This window comes from Macadamia integrifolia, chromosome 8 (assembly GCF_013358625.1).
Source record: "Macadamia integrifolia cultivar HAES 741 chromosome 8, SCU_Mint_v3, whole genome shotgun sequence".
Taxonomy (NCBI): domain Eukaryota; kingdom Viridiplantae; phylum Streptophyta; class Magnoliopsida; order Proteales; family Proteaceae; genus Macadamia; species Macadamia integrifolia.
In genome coordinates this window covers 13,820,670-13,834,959 of record NC_056564.1, presented here as the reverse complement: position 1 = coordinate 13,834,959, position 14,290 = coordinate 13,820,670, and the positions used below count along the sequence as shown (strand labels likewise).

The 14,290-nt window shown below is 38.4% G+C and overlaps 2 protein-coding genes across 3 annotated transcripts; both read left to right on the top strand.

Annotated features, from left to right (window-relative positions):
- The first annotated feature begins 137 nt into the window (after positions 1 to 137).
- LOC122087027 lies at positions 138 to 9,692 on the top strand. Of its 2 annotated transcripts, none has more exons than XM_042655986.1 (7): positions 138 to 360; positions 456 to 528; positions 4,227 to 4,657; positions 6,394 to 6,467; positions 6,711 to 8,460; positions 8,543 to 8,747; positions 9,183 to 9,692. In XM_042655986.1, the coding sequence occupies exons 3-7, from the start codon at positions 4,285 to 4,287 to the stop codon at positions 9,439 to 9,441; spliced, it is 2,661 nt and encodes an 886-aa protein (XP_042511920.1). In that variant the 5' UTR covers positions 138 to 360; positions 456 to 528; positions 4,227 to 4,284; the 3' UTR covers positions 9,442 to 9,692. The 2 variants fall into 2 exon arrangements, with proteins under 2 accessions (XP_042511920.1, XP_042511919.1); XM_042655985.1 differs by having other exon boundaries at positions 6,708 to 8,460.
- A 2,327-nt stretch (positions 9,693 to 12,019) lies between these two features.
- LOC122085871 (syntaxin-121-like) lies at positions 12,020 to 13,311 on the top strand. Its single transcript, XM_042654470.1, has one exon. The coding sequence runs from the start codon at positions 12,244 to 12,246 to the stop codon at positions 13,159 to 13,161; it is 918 nt and encodes a 305-aa protein (XP_042510404.1). The 5' UTR covers positions 12,020 to 12,243; the 3' UTR covers positions 13,162 to 13,311.
- Positions 13,312 to 14,290: the final 979 nt, after the last annotated feature.

Below are 14,290 nucleotides of genomic sequence, written 5' to 3'. Positions count from 1 at the left end.
CAACTGTTGATTTCTTCTTGGTTGGGCCAACCAGATATCCTGCTCCCACAAAAGGCCCAATTTGTAATGGGCTGGTTTTTTCCTCGGCCCATCATGCAGCCTAATAAAATCGAAATTGACTTGACGATACCAACCGATACGAAATCTCAAGCTTTGATGATGATCGTTGACGGGTAGCGATAAGCGCACCGTCCCGTTCTAGGGTTTTTACAGTCTTCTTTTCCGAAACTCTGCACCTCTGCGAACAATCGGCCTCCATCCGAGACGATTTCTACCGGCGATTAACTCCGAAACCAACACCGACATGCTTCAGATCGTAGAATTCAAGGACTCCTGACAGGAATCGATCAAATTTACGGGGTTTAGAACTAAACCTAGATGAATCTGAATCAATTCTGCGTTTTCTGTTTCTTTATACTGTGATTTCCTCTGATTTCTTCTTCCATGAATTTCAGATCTACTACAGTTCCCGATCAAGGAACCGGCGTTTCGGTTTCCCCAATTTGTACCGGAAGAGACCTTTTACGAGTAAGTCGCTTTGCTTAGGCCATTTTCTATTGATGATAGTAGTTAGATTTGTAAAAAGACTGGATTTGGAGAAATCGATACTTTATCTGTTATGCTAGATGATCTCTTTCCTTTCATGTAAAACCAGGCGATAGTAGATTCTGTTGTTGCAGTGTTGGAGTCTATTTGTGTTGCATACAGTAGGAGATTAAGCTAGTCATCCATGTCGATGCTAACTCAAAATATAATTGAAGTAATTGCTTCATGTACTTGTCCAATTACTCAATTCCATTTTTTTTTTCTAATAAAAATTCTACTTGTGCTGTGCTGGGTGATCCTCTTTTCCGGTGAGATGTTGTGGGAAGCTTCGGTGCCCAGTCCAGCAGGTCCCCATTCTTTATTCAAAATGCAGCCCTGGATATAAATTTTTTAATTTTGGACACCTTATGAACAGAGCAATGATGCCTATCCCTGTGTATTGTTCTTTTGCTAGGAGGTGTTTAGCATCTTCTATTGGTGTCCCTTTAGTAGTTCAGTTATTGTAATGTCATGGGAAAATTCTCAGAGCTTGCTCCTTTTACAAATTTTCTGGGAGCCTTTGGTAGAAAAGAGAAGAAAAAAAAAAGGGATTCTGTGATAACTTGAGACTAGGATTGCTGTTTCTCTCTTCTGTACGATTTTTACGTTTATGTGACAAGTTAGTACTTTCTCTTATTTTGGCCAGCTTTCAACTATAGGACCTATGTAATGATCATTCTGGAGGCTAGTGTTAGATGTATAGATGTTGAGATGGTGCCTCAGTTTGAAATTGAGCTGGTAACTTTTGTTACGACAAGTTATTGAAAGCAATAGTGACAACAGAATATGAAAATTTAAGAATTTAACGGCACAACATTGCTTTTAGTTAAAGAAGGCCCTTGAGTGGAGCTTCTCTGTCTGTATGGCTTAGATAAATCTTTCTTAGAAGAATGGCTTTAAACGTTTTTGATCCTCATCCTGGAGTTCCTTAAGACTTCATTGACTATAATGAATCCATTTACAATGTTGCAGTAAACAAGGGCCTGGATCAGAAAGTGGATCTGAAAAAAGAGAAAGAATTATCAGTCATTAAGAAGTCCCTACAAATGAGTTGGTTGTATGTTATATATATTTAAAGCAGAAAAAACCTGCAAGAGTAGAGACAGAAACAAACATTTGCACACACACCCAATCATTGTCATAGACTGGATCTCCCTCTATATCAACCAAATCATCAATATTCTGAGCACAGTTATCCTTTTCTTGTGTCCTTGCCAACATGCGTGGGAACACATAGTTTATCTTAAGACTATCCTAATCACCACTCAGACTTTAACCAGTAATTGAAAAGACAGAAACAAACATATGCACACACACACACACACACACATTGCACATGTATACACAAGCATGCAGGAGAATTGGAAAACATATATAATATATCCTACTTCTGCCTGTCTGCTGCCAAATCAACCGCATAAACCAAAATAATGTTGTGAACAACTGACCGCTAACACATCTGCCAACCCAAAGAGCAAATTCATCCCATGTATAGGTACTATGATGGAATCGACAAAATTCAACAGATCAGGCATGTACACTTAAGTCCCAAGCCAGATTAGTCTTTTTTACCCTTAAACAGCTCCAACAGCTTATACAACTTCTGTATGTCACTTGAAAGTTGGGGATGCTATTCTTGATGAATGCAACAAAATTTTTGATGATGTGGTAAATTGTTATGTCAAACTGTTCATGGAGACTATAAAAGAAAGGACCAATTGGAGAGGCTAGAAAGGCTGAGGGATTATTGATAACATGGATAAATGATAAGTCTCACAGGCCTGATGGCTTCTCAAATGTATTGCATAAACATTGTTGGGGCTTGATCTCCACTGATCCTGTTGATCTTGCTTTTATGACGATCATACTTAGGTTAATGTCCATGTCTCTGATACCGGAGCAATCTGACATGAAGGAACTGAGAGACCATAGACCTGAGTAACAAAGCGTACAGTAGGTATGCGAGTGGATTGCATGAGTTGTTGCGACAAAGATTTAGTGACATTGGAGAATACAAAGGAAGAAGCTCAGTACTAATGTATATGATAACTCAATAAGAGACTTTGGACACATGGGGAAGTTAGAATTTTTTCTTTGTTTTTTGAAAGAGAGAATCTAGTAGCATTAAGCATGGGCGAGAAAGGATCAACAAGAAGGAATCTATCTATATTAAAGAGCATTAAAGGGAGGAGAGTGTATGAGAGAGGGATTGAAATATTGAGGGACAGGGAATTGTTTGCATAGTCTATGTACTACAAAGTGGAATTCTACCACATTGACTTTCTGTAAATCACCAACCCACATGTTCCTGACTTCCAAGGGGTAGCATAGTGGTGCTGATTGTTGACCTGAAAAAGGCACACTTCTGAAATTCCTCCCTAATTTTTGGAGTGCGATTCAAAATGGATTCACACTATATCTGCTGGATCTACGTATTTTGTCAGGAGCACCACCCAGTGGGGCCAGTACTGCTTACTAAGTTGTAGGCATCTATCAGTTTTATCACTGCTTTTTGGTGATTCGGCTCTGAGAGGGACCCCTGGGCCTTATTGAAGGTGTGCGGTGGCACCAACTGAGCCACCCTTTATTTAGTCATGGTACCGTTAGCCAGACGCTTGGATTTGTTTGACCTAGAGGAACTAGACCCATGTGCTGCATCCTTCTTGTTGGCAGATGCAGGAAAGGTGTTTTTTTTTGGTGCCATTGTAGTGATTTTTGGTAGGTGCTTGCGAAAGGATTCAGCATGGAATTAGGATAAGGTTGCATGTGCTTAGTCAGGTCTTTGTAAGAAGCTGACATTCTTGATGGGGCAATGATTTCCAATGACTGCATAGATTCAATTTTACGCCAACATTGATTAATTCCTCTTACTTTTCAGCTGGGTTCCCAAAACCTGTACAACAAGCCCTCTTCTAGATTTTGAAATAAGGGCTAACCGGAATTTTCTCCATATCCTTTGTTTTTGGTTCTTGGACTGTGCTTAGGCTCTATGGATCTAGGATTTTTTTTTTCATGATTTATTTTTGTAGTTTTTCTGCCCGTAGTCTCTCTCTCTCTCTCTCTCTCTCTCTCTCTGTTTTGCTTGGTTGTTCGCTCGTGCACCCACACATGTAACAGAATGCTTTCTTATTGTTTTTTAGTTTCACATGTGCTAGCGCTCCCATTTACCATCTAATATGAATGTATCGATTCATTTTTCATGTTTTTATTTAACGGTTTTGCCTCTTTTCTTCCTCCTGTAGGCATTGTTACAATTTGAATTATCTCTTACAGTCTTACTCTTGATAGTGTGCATGTGATGGTTCATTGGTTGGTATCAGCTATGAAATCTGTACATATTTGTTTAATACTATAATGTGATTGCTATCTACTCTTTTGGTAATTTGATCTTATGGAATTGCAAAATAGACACTTTGTTAAAATAAGTCCACTATGTTTGGGGAATAATCATTAAATTCTCAAACTTACATCTACTTACTGTGAATGTCGAGTTACAATTCATGGGATAATTTGATAGATTTAAAATTTGAAAAATATCTTAGACACTCTCTAATCACAAGCATGTGTATTTTTCCATCTTAGTAGCTTGATGCATTTTAACATGTTTTTGAAGATTAATAGTTTGTTTCTATCGTATGCAGGATTGAAGATTTTTGGATTGAAATTGCATTCAGAGATTGGGAAATTTTGCTTAATTAGATGCCACGTGCCAGAGACATAGGATGGCAACATGGGACAATGGTTGGGGGACATAGGCACCATGTCAAATGTAATTATTGCCAGAGGTCCATGATTGGAGGTGTTACTCGCTTCAAAAAACACTTGGCAAATAGAAGGGGTGAAATTAGGGGTTGTGAAGCTGTGCCAAAAGAAGTAAGAGATCTCATTAGAAAGCACTTAGGCGCATCAATGATGCAAAATTCATCACAAAAGAAGCAAAAGAAGATGGGTGCTGACATTTTGAATGAGGATACCATTTCAAATGAGTCTGATCGAGATATGGCAGCTGCTAGACTGGAGAGTTTCCGTTCCTTGCATGAAGCAGAAGAAGCATGCCAGTCAATGAAAAATGGTCTACTATCTTCTTCTGTTCTTATAATTATTTCATATCCTCTTGATGTTGATAATTTTTTCCCTGCATATGAAATATTAAATTCTTATTGTCAGTTTCTTACATAGAATACTTTATAGCACAGTCGCAATGCCAAAGATTAACACGTGTATTAGAAATAAAGTCTGTTAGACTTCATTCATTAGTTTCTATTAAATATTATGTATTATACATGGCATTTAGTAAATCCCTTGTACAATTTTCTTCTACTTAATTTGAACGTTTCTTTCTTGAAATTATACCGTCTAATATCTATTTTGAAAGATAATAATTTACGATCCCACTATAACCACTTCAGAGTTGGTGTCAACTGTTCTTTTTAGTTGTGGCCCAGTTCTTGACTGATTTGGATTTTCTGAACTTCTATTACTAATAGGCCAAAGTAGTTAAGTAGCACTATTGATATCCTCGTTTCCACCATCTCTCTCTGCTTTTTTACTTATAAATTTCTGTTATCACGATATATTTCTCATATAGAGCTTTTATTAACTGGAAAGTTTGACAAAAAGGTGCTGTTCTGAAATAACAATTCCAAAAAGGAAACCCAATGGAAAATGCGGATGAACCTTTTGGATGGTTTTCGAGGAACAAGCCTTGCTGTTAATTTTTTGGCAATTATTCGGAAGCATCTTATAAGATTTATGAAGGGTCTATCTATACCATCTCTCAAATTGGCTATACTTCTTTATAACCCATGGATTTACACGGTATTTGTGTATAATTATTTTTATTTTTCTTGTTCTTGTCTTTTATATACTCCAAAAAAGTCATAAATACAATCAGCCCAAGAATTATCCATTTTTTGGCAGTGCATTATGAGTTGAAGCAGATCACACCACTTGAGCCAATCTTTTCTATATTATGCTGCTAGAAATCTAAATATTTTATGGCTCTATTAATAGATTTTGATCTGTAAACACCAATCTGTTTTTTTGGCTAACCTTAAGTACCACTCTGGTGTGCCATTTACGAGAACCTTGAAGAAGCTTCACAAATTTATCTGCAATATTACACTGCAGCCTCTGTTTTTGAATACACCCCTTACCCATGACATGGTCATAATCACAGAACCATCTGGGCTTGCTTTATTTTCCAGTCATGATGAAAACATTCATAAACAAGAAAGAAAAGAGGGGTGGGGGACAGCATCTATTAGATCAACTCGACATGGTAATTCATATCCATTATACATGTTTAATTATCATATCTTGGTTTATTCTTTTTTCAGATAATTCAGACCATAGAAATTTTATACTTATGTAAAAGCTCTGGAAGGAAATAAATCTCCACCCAGGACTTTGATTTTAACATTCTTACAGAAGGTGCTGGATTGTTGTTAAGGCCTAAGGGGAGAGCTGCTAATGATGTCAAGGAATTTTATGATGACCCAAGACCTTAACTGAAATTAAGAGCAGTTTTGTATAGGTTTGAATTGCATAGATTCATTGATTGGAAGTATCATAATTTGGTAGTTCTGTTTGATTGAAAATTATTACTTGATTCATCTTATGAAGTCTCTTCAACCAATAGTTGAAGATGGATATTTTATATTTTATCGAACTTCAACATATATATTGAGAGTGTTTGAAATCATTAAGTTTTTTACTTTGGTTTATTGCTGCAAGAGGAAGTTTCTCAACTTAAACTTTGGCTGATTTTTCATCATTTTCCTTGTGGTGCTGTGCAAATCCAATCAGAAAATCAACAGCTCATGGTGGGGACTCGGGAGTTCTTTGATGCTTTCTCAACTGTACAAAGCAAGGAAGAGCAAGTGTGTAATGATAGTTTTTTGAGTTTATTCTCTGAGTCTTGGTTTTGATGTTTTATTAATCCCCCGAGTCATAACCTTCTATGTTCACAGAGAAAATAAATAAAAAGAGAGAGAGAGAGAGAGACGCTTCAGTAATGTTGACATGCAATTTCTTTTATACGTTTTCTTGTCAAGTAAAAGTTACTTCTTATCTCTCACTTTTTTGTTCTTTATTTTTCTTTTTTCACTTTGAATTCTTAGAAGGTACTGGCACCTCCTAGAGCCACTGATCTTGGGTGGGCCCATGGAATGATGGTGAATGGGGACCGGCAAAAGATTAAGTGCAGATATTGTCATAAGGTGATCCTTGGGGGTGGAATTTCCAGGTTGAAGCAACATTTAGCGGGGGAGAGGGGAAACATAGCCCCATGTGAACAAGTGCCTGATGATGTTAAAGCACAAATGCAACAACATTTAGGTTTTAAAGTGTTAGAAAGACTAAAGAAGCAAAAAGAATTGGAAACTATCAAGAATCCTTTGGCGTCCTCCACGCAAGGTAAGGAAGAAGGAAATAGTGATGATGTGCAAAAGAGTCCAACGGCATTTTGTACACAAGGAAGTAGTGGCATAAGAAAAGGAAATGAAGGCGATGAAGGCACCTCCGGTAGAAGAAAGCGACACAGGAAGCAATTTATTCAAGCTGTAGCAATTGCTCAACTTCCTATGCACCAAACCTTTGCTCCAAAAGAAATTATAGACCAAGCAGATATGGCTGTTGCAAATTTCATGTATGATGCTGGTTTACCATTCAGTGCAGCAAACTCTATATATTTCCAACAGATGGCTGATGCCATTGCTGCTGTAGGCCCTGGATATAAAATGCCTTCTTATCATTCATTGAGGGGTAACCTGTTAAACAAAAGCATCCAAGAAGTAGGAGAACTATGCCAAGAACTTAAAAAGTCTTGGGAGGTTACTGGGTGTACAGTCATGGTTGATAGGTGGCTGGATAGATCTGGTCATATGGTTATAAATTTTTTTGTTTATTGTCCCAAGGGTACGATGTTTCTTAAATCTATTGATGCATCAGATACCGCAAATTCTTCTGAGGAACTTTTTGATCTCTTTGATGGTATTGTTCAAGAGGTGGGCCTGAAGAATATTGTACAATTTTTGACAGATTCTGCACCTAATTTTAAGGCTGCAGGGAAGATGTTAATGGAAAAATACAAGACCTTTTTCTGGAGTGCCAGTGCAGCACATTGTATTGATTTAATGCTGGAGGAATTAGGGAAAATGGAAGAGGTGAAAGAGGCTCTGCTCAAGGCCAAAAGAATAAGTCAGTTCATATATAACCATGCATGGGTCCTAAATTTGATGAGGAAGAAGACAGGTGGAAAAGATATTGTGAAACCAGCCATTACAAGATTTGCAACCGACTTCTTTGCACTGCAAAGCATTGCATCTTTGAAAGATCCTCTTCATCAGATGTTTACCAGTAGCACTTGGATGCAGTCAGCTTTCTCTAAACAAAGAGCAGGGCTGGAGGTCACAGAAATTGTGGTGGATCCCGGCTTCTGGTCGGTTTGTGCCAAAATTTTGAAGGTCACGAAACCCCTTTTGGCTGTCTTAAACTTAGCTGATAGTGAAGAGAGGCCTTCTATGGGTTATTTATATGATGCAATGGGAAAGGCAAAGAAAAGCATTATTGTGGCATTCAACAACAAGGAATCTGACTATTTTCCGTACTTGAAGGTTATTGATCGTATTTGGGAAGAGGAACTCCATAGTCCCCTCCATGCTGCTGCTTGCTACCTAAACCCATCTGTATTTTATAACCCTAGCTTCTGCACCAACAAAGTGATACAAAAGGGCTTACTCGATTGCATTGAGACCCTAGAGCCTAACCTAACTGCCCAAGATATGATTACGAGACAAGTAACATTTTATGAGGATGCAGTTGGGGATTTCAGCCGACCTGTGGCAGTTAGGGGTCGAGACTCATTGTCCCCCGGTGAGGCTTTTATTTTATATGATGTTTCCAGGTTCAGATTTCTATATTTGATTCAGGAATCAATCTCTCTCTTTTTCTACAGCTACATGGTGGTCCCTGTATGCAGCAGACTGTCCAGATCTTCAACGCTTCGCTGTAAGGATCTTAAGTCAAACATGTAGTGGAACCCGTGGTGGGAGGAAGTGGAGGATATTTGAGCATATGCATTCAAAGAAAAGGAACCGGTTGGAGCAAGAGAGGTTGAATGATCTCGTCTTTGTTCATTATAACCTTCACCTTCAGGAGAGGTACTTCGTTTTGCTCCTAGTTGTAGTTTACAGTAGGAATGTTCATCGGGGCAATAGATGGGAACAGGATGTCTATGCCTCCCTTGGCTTTGACCAAACTTTAATGGTTCATGCCAAGGTGACAAGGTACGTGAGACACGAGTGGACCTTCAAATGAACCAAATAATTCAATTAGTCGAGTTATTGGACCACGTCAATTTTAGACGTAGCTCAGTAAGATTAATTCAAGACTTGGATGGAACTCCGATGAGCTGCTAAACAAGTTCACTTATAAATCAAGCTTTCTCTACTCATGGACAGCCCTAACTGTGCACTCTGTCTGGGATGACAGAGACATGAATTCTGTCCTTTAGCATTTGTCTTTTCTTTAAAGGAGTATGTTGCAGAACTTTCCTATTAAATGACCTGAGACGATTTTTATTAATATATTGTCAGGCAATCAGCACTAAGTAAAGCCACTGTGAGCTGCGGTTATGATCCATTATGCCTGGAGGCAATGGGTGGTGATGCTGGAGAATGGGTTGAGGATCCTGGATTCTTCGTGGGAGACGAGGAGCTCAGTTGGATGGATGTAGCAGTACCTGATGATGCATTTCTGAGTTCAAAGGCAAGGAATGGTACAGATATTAATGATAATTTAGATGGCAGAGACGGTGATGACTTTAAAAGCAATGATGGAAGTGATGACCTGTGAAGTACTTGGAACTTATTTAAGTGTACAAAATTGGTGCAATTGGAACAGTAAAATGACACTGAAACTGTTGTCTGTTGTAAGCTTGATTTTGCTCATCTTGATAGTTTCCTCTGAACTGGCAGTCATAGCCTCACGTCTGTAAAATAAGCCCCCTCTTATTTCTTGAACATATATACTTTGGTGGGGAAAGATGTCACTGAAACTGATATAACTACTCTTCAGGTGTCTCTTAAGTCATTAAATTCACAACAGATATGGACTCAACTCTATACCGATAGAGAGCCACGAGGGCGTTGTGTTTTTGAGCATGCTATGCAAATGAACCCTGGGAGAGATTTTACCTCCTGGAAGCTGCATGGATATTTCAAGAATGAAAGTTAGCTCTCAGTCTCACTTGGAGATTATACAAAGGAATTCAAACTTAAAAAGCAATATAAATCATAGAATGGCCAATCCAAATTCTGAAACCCAATAGAATCCTGGATTGCAGAATGTTCAACCCAAATCAATGTAGGTGACTGCGTGACTAGAATCCACAATGGCTAATCAGCATTTTTACAAAAAAATTCCCATCGGCTGCGTTTGGTTGCAAAGGAAATGGGAAAGGAAGTGAAGGGAAGGGAAGTGAAGCGATTTTTTTTTCTCTTTTGAGTCGTTTGGTTGCAACAGAAGTGAAGAGAAATTTACCATAGCTGTTTGGTTAGATGTAAAATTGATGTAAAATTTTAAAAAACTAATAATCCAACCAAACTCCTCAAAAGAGATTGAGGGGGGGGGGGGGTGGGGGGAGTACTTTTCAATCCTGAACCAACCCAACTCCTCAAAATTTATATTGGTCATGTGAATCAGATCATTCAATGTCTGTACCAAATCAAACCAAATATCATTAGATTTAAGAGGACATTGCCATAGTTGTTTGGTTGGATATAAAATTGATGTAAAATTTTAAAAAACTAATAATCCAACCAAACTCCTCAAAAGAGATGGGGGTGGGGGAGTACTTTTCAATCTAGAACCCACCCAACTCAAAATTTATATTGGTCATGTGAATCAGGTCACTCAATGTCTATACCAAATCAAACCAAATATCATCAGATACTATGTTCTATCACTAACCAAAATAAACCATTTCATTCTACATATCAAAAAGATGATCACAAAGAAAACAATAATAGATCATAAGTGATAACGATTGAAAGGCCCATTCCAAAATTCTTTTGGTTAAAGCAAACCCAACAAGTCAGTAATGCTCCATCTGGTTCAAACCCAAAGTTTTTTTGTCAAAACAAACCCAATTGAGTCATGAGAGAGAGAGATCGTTGAGAGTAATGAGCGGGGTGAGAGTCGCGAGAGTGGGAAAGAGATCGTGAGAGTAGGATTTTTTGTTTTTATTCCTATTTTGGTGGGGAAATAAAAAGGAAAATTTTAATGATTAAGTGAAATTTTTTTCACATGTAAAATATATTTCTCTTGCAATCAAACATCTAAATTTATTTTTTTTGGGAAAAAAATTCCACTTTACATAAAAAATTTGCATTCCCCTTACAACCAAACAAAGCCGTCATAAGGTTATGTTTGGAATCTTTCTATCACTATCTTAGTTCAGAGATGGTTTTTAAATGAATAGTTAGCAATCTTTTCCATATAGAATATAAAATGACTTGACCCATTTAACTTCTGTTTTTTTGGTAAAAACCCATTTTAAGAAAGGTTGTATTGAAGACATCACACTAAAGAAAAGAGCACAGGACTGGCAATATTTATTCTCCTTGAGATACTGGTTTGCATCAAGAGAAGGGGCCAACGCTGTTTGGAAGTCAAGAAAAGAAAAGAAGCTACCAAACATAGCGTAAACAAAATTTTATTAGATGTAATCGGCAACAGAAAATTCCGGCAAAGAGAACATTGGACAAGATAAGGAGGTGGTTGAAACCACCAGAAACGAGACAAGGACAACATAGAAGCTCCTTTAGCAAGGATAAAAGTCAAGTTTTTGTATTACATATTTTACCATTTTTTTTTTTAAATTGGGATTTTTTCCAGATTATGTTTTCGCTATTTTTAAATCTTCAGGTGGGGTGACTGGGTGAACCATTGAGGGACTCAATGACTGGATAATGTAGAGTATCAAGAAATCAGCCTCTGAATCCAATTGTTACAGATTAATCTGGCGTATACAGGACGAAACATTGACTCTGTGACGCGTTTTTATAGATTAATCCATAGATTGAATGTTCCAATTCAACGTTTCATTTTTCAACTCAAGATGAAGAAAGATGCATGCATGGTAAAAATCCTCTCCAACGCAATGTTTCTTAGAAATTTCAGTTATTTTGTTTCCTGCGTCATTTTGGCCACTAAACACCCAAAAAAAGTCAAGCAACAAATACATTAAAAAAAAAAAAAAAAAAAAAAAAAAACACTTTCATTGCAATTTTGACATTCCAATAAATTCTAATTGAATGAAAATGAAATGAAACAAATTTTTGAACATTGATAGAGATGGTCCTTATAAAATGAACGTCAATATATGGTTGATTTGAAGAAGAGAGAGTGAAGGTGAAAGAAAGAAAGAAAGGTGGATCAAGCTCTTCTTCATAGAGCTGAGGCACCAGAGACTGATTTCATGGCTGAGAGGACCCTGGCACGCATCCCAAGGTGACAGGAAATTTTTTTGTTAGAATTGTTTGGCAGGTCAACAAGGACATTCAACTTTCAATATCCGCTCTTCTTATAAGATTACTAATCAGATTCGGATACGATAGAAACTAGAAAGAAAGATTAAGCAAAGAAACCAAGACCATGAACGATCTATTAAGGACTTCCTTCTCAGGCTTCAAACGCCACATCGACGACGATGCTATCTTCGTCGACATAGAGCTGTCGCCGGCGACTGAAAACGTGGGAGGGGGAGTGAATCTGGACAAGTTTTTCGAAGATGTAGAAGGAATTAAGGATGAGTTTAAGGAACTGGAGAGGGTGTACCAGCGACTCCTCCAGTCTCATGAGGAGAGCAAGACTCTCCACAACGCAAAGTCCATGAAAGAGCTACGCTCACGAATGGACTCCGACGTGTCGGCGGCGCTCAAGAAGGCGAAGCTCATCAAGGTCCGGTTAGAGGCCCTTGAGAGGGCCAACATCGAGAACTGCCGCCTCCCCGGATGCGGACCCGGCAGCTCATCTGAGCGTACACGGAGCTCGGTGGTGAGTGGGTTGAAGAAGAAGATGAAGGAATCCATGGATGGGTTCAACAGGTTGAGAGAACAGATGTCTCGGGAGTACAGAGAGACGGTGGAGAGGAGGTACTACACGGTGACCGGAGAGAAGCCGGAGGAACAGACGGTGGAGGTGCTGATATCGACGGGGGAGAGTGAGAAGTTCCTTCAGAAGGCGATAGAGAAACAGGGGAGGGGACAGGTATTGGATATCATAGGGGAGATTCAGGAGAGGCATGACACGGTGAAGGAGATAGCAAGGAACCTTAATGAGCTGCACCAGGTGTTCTTGGACATGGCTGTGCTGGTGGATCATCAAGGGGAAGAGATAGATGATATAGAGAGGCAGGTCATTAGGGCCAACTCAATCGTTAGGAGTGGGACGCAACAGTTGCAGAAGGCCAAGAATACGCAGAGGAACACCAGGAAATGGACACTCATTGGGATCATTCTATTACTCATCGTTCTCCTCGTTATCCTTCTGCCCATCCTCCTTGGAAAGTAAGGATGGAGTAATTTTTAATTTCTTTTCTCTCATTCTTTCTTTCTTTGCGTTCTGCCAAGGAATAACCATGCCATCATGTATGATTTTGTTATCCTTGTACTTATACACTTGTATTGTACTTGCACTGCACCTCTCTAGGCCTATATATAGGTTTTGTACTAATACAAACTGGAATTCAAAATTTCATCTTCTTCTGTCATGTTTTTCTTCATTCGGACAAGGTTTTTTTTTTTGGGGGTGGGGAGAAGAATGCTCCTTGGTCACGTTGGCCTCTGCATCAAGACATAGAGGGGGCAAATGATAGCGCTGTCTCTATAAAATATAAAAAACCCACTTTTTGTTTATGCCCTTGTGCGTCCTCTCATTGGTGGTAATGGTGTAGAGGCCCCATGACCAGGTAGTATTCCCCCGCCCTCCTTTTTTTGAAGGGAGTTTGAAAGAACCTTGTCCAAGAACGTGGACCACATCAATGCTCACAAATTTTTTTTTTTTTTTTAAAAGACATCTATACACCTTATTTGGGATGAGAAAGAAATAGGCATTGGTAACCCTAGTCCTGGACAGAGAACCACTCCCCCCCACCCTTCCTCCTCTCGTCAATTATGAGTGACTGCTAATTTAGCATCATTTTTGTGTTATTTTTTCTTGTTCTTGGGATTGTTAAGGAGCAGTTAGAAAACATGGAACCATGTCATATTTTGGTTGCTTATATTTTTGGTTCCATTGAGATTGGGGAATTCTGTTGTTGACTTCGTTACTGAGTATAAAATTAATGAAAATCGGATCAAATGGCATTGAGGGCTGAAGCCCGAAGGTAGCCGCCCTGCAGTTGTTAATACTATCTCAATATTTAATGACCTCTTCATAGGGATCCATTATATTGATTGGATGTAGAGTTGTCTTTTTCTAATAAAACAAGGGTTCAATCATGTTTGGTAATAATTCACTTCCTTTTCCCTTCAATTTTCACATCATTTTGTTGCAAGAAAAATAAAGCTGTAAAATAAAATTTCAAGTAGAATTTTTTATATTCACGTCACATCATGGTGCACCTAGAGCTCCAAAACATGTTTTACTTAGCAACAAAATTCCTTTTATCTGAAAAGTAAAATAAATAATATCATACATT